The sequence below is a fragment of the Rhinatrema bivittatum genome, chromosome 13 (genome assembly GCF_901001135.1).
Source record: "Rhinatrema bivittatum chromosome 13, aRhiBiv1.1, whole genome shotgun sequence".
Lineage (NCBI taxonomy): Eukaryota > Metazoa > Chordata > Amphibia > Gymnophiona > Rhinatrematidae > Rhinatrema > Rhinatrema bivittatum.
Genome location: NC_042627.1, coordinates 2,165,043 through 2,166,861, shown reverse-complemented (window position 1 = coordinate 2,166,861; position 1,819 = coordinate 2,165,043). Strand labels below are relative to the sequence as shown.

The 1,819-nt window shown below is 39.4% G+C and overlaps 1 protein-coding gene across 1 annotated transcript; it reads left to right on the top strand.

Moving 5' to 3' along the window:
- Nucleotides 1-332: 332 nt before the first annotated feature.
- On the top strand, nt 333-1,298 carry LOC115075290 (olfactory receptor 1020-like). Its single transcript, XM_029575582.1, has one exon. The coding sequence runs from the start codon at nt 333-335 to the stop codon at nt 1,296-1,298; it is 966 nt and encodes a 321-aa protein (XP_029431442.1).
- The last annotated feature ends 521 nt before the right edge of the window (nt 1,299-1,819 follow it).

Below are 1,819 nucleotides of genomic sequence, written 5' to 3'. Positions count from 1 at the left end.
AGAAAAATTATCTGATCTGGGGAGTGGACCGAAATGGCCCTCCCCAGACCCGAAAACAAAATGGGGAGAGAAAAAAAAAACTATGCACTCCCCTAATTTGCTCCATAAGACGCCCAGACGCAGAGCCAGTTTAGCACAATTTTTTTTTTTTTAAATTTTCCCCCTCTGAATCCTAGGTGCGTCTTATGGTCAGGTGCGTCTTATGGAGCGAAAAATACGGTATATATTGTAATAACATGGAAATTGCCTTGAACAAAAATCTAGGCATAACTTAGCTAAAAATCTGATATTTCTTTCATGCCATCCTTTTTTTTTTCAGCTTACATCAATAAATGGCAGAATTAAACCAAACGTCAGTGACTGAGTTCCTTCTCCTGGGATTGACTGATGACCCACATCTAAAGACCTTACTATTTGTGGTGTTTCTGATTATATATCTGATGACCCTTCTGGGAAACCTTGGGATCATCCTATTAATCAAGCAGGATTCTCGCCTTCACACCCCTATGTACTTCTTCCTCAGTAACTTGTCATTTGTTGATCTCGGGTGCTCTTCCACTGTTACCCCCAAAACTTTGATCAGCTTTGTATCTGAAATTAAAGCCATTTCCTACCTTGGTTGTGCAACACAGATGTATTTTTATGTTCTATTTGCATGTGCAGACATTTTTCTCTTGGCACTGATGGCATACGATCGTTATGTAGCAATTTGTAACCCTTTGCATTATCCTGTTGTTATGACTGGGAGATTCTGTAGACAGCTAGTGACCTGTTGCTACATTGTAAGCGTTTTGTTTTCCTTCATACAGACAGGTACCACCTTCCAATTAGTCTTCTGCAATTCCAATGAGATTAACCATTTCTTCTGTGACATTCCTGCAATGTTGAGGATGTCCTGCACAGACACACACATCAGTGAGACTGTAACGCGAACCTTTGCTGGCGTTTTAACTGTTTCTTCAATTCTGATGATTCTCAGCTCTTACATTTCCATTCTCTCCAGTATCTTGAGAATGCGCTCCGCAGAGGGCCAATACAAAGCCTTCTCCACCTGTGCCTCCCATTTTATCAGTGTTACTTTATACTTTGGAACAATTTTCTTCATTTATTTGAGACCTAGTTTCAGTTATTCCTCAGAGCAGAACATGGTAGTGTCTGTGTTTTATACTATGGTAATTCCCATGTTAAACCCCCTGATCTACAGTCTGAGGAACCAGGAAGTGATAGCCGCACTGAAGAAAAGCATGTATAAAAATATCTTTTCTCAGAAATGTAATTCAATTGGGTTGCTTCACTAATAAAATATTTATTTCTCAATATATTATAGCAAGCAGTTCTGTAATATGTGCCAGGTAGGAATCTTGGTTTCTGGCACACAAATGATCATATAAATTACACAATTATCCAATCAGATGATGGGCCCAGGCAATGCATTACTATTAGTGTAAATGCTGTAACAAGAGTAACAGAGACTATATAAATCAAACATCTACCAAAGACATTTCTTTTGTAAAATCAATGCATTTATAATACATATCTGGCTAATACCAGCTAGAAATCATAGTACTTAGCTTAAGAGGATTCTCAAATGCAGAAAATGTAAATTGCTCACCAGATTTCAATGAAGCTATTAAACCCCGCTTGTCTGTCTCTCTTGCACATGTGGCCAAAGATCAATTCTGCCTGCATTCTGCTTTCTCTTTCAGGCCGATACAGTACAGTGCGCTCCGGCAGAGTGCACTGTTAACCCGCGATTGGACACGCGTTTTCGAAGTGCTGGCTTTACCTCTTATTCAGTAAGGGATAATAGCGCGTCAAA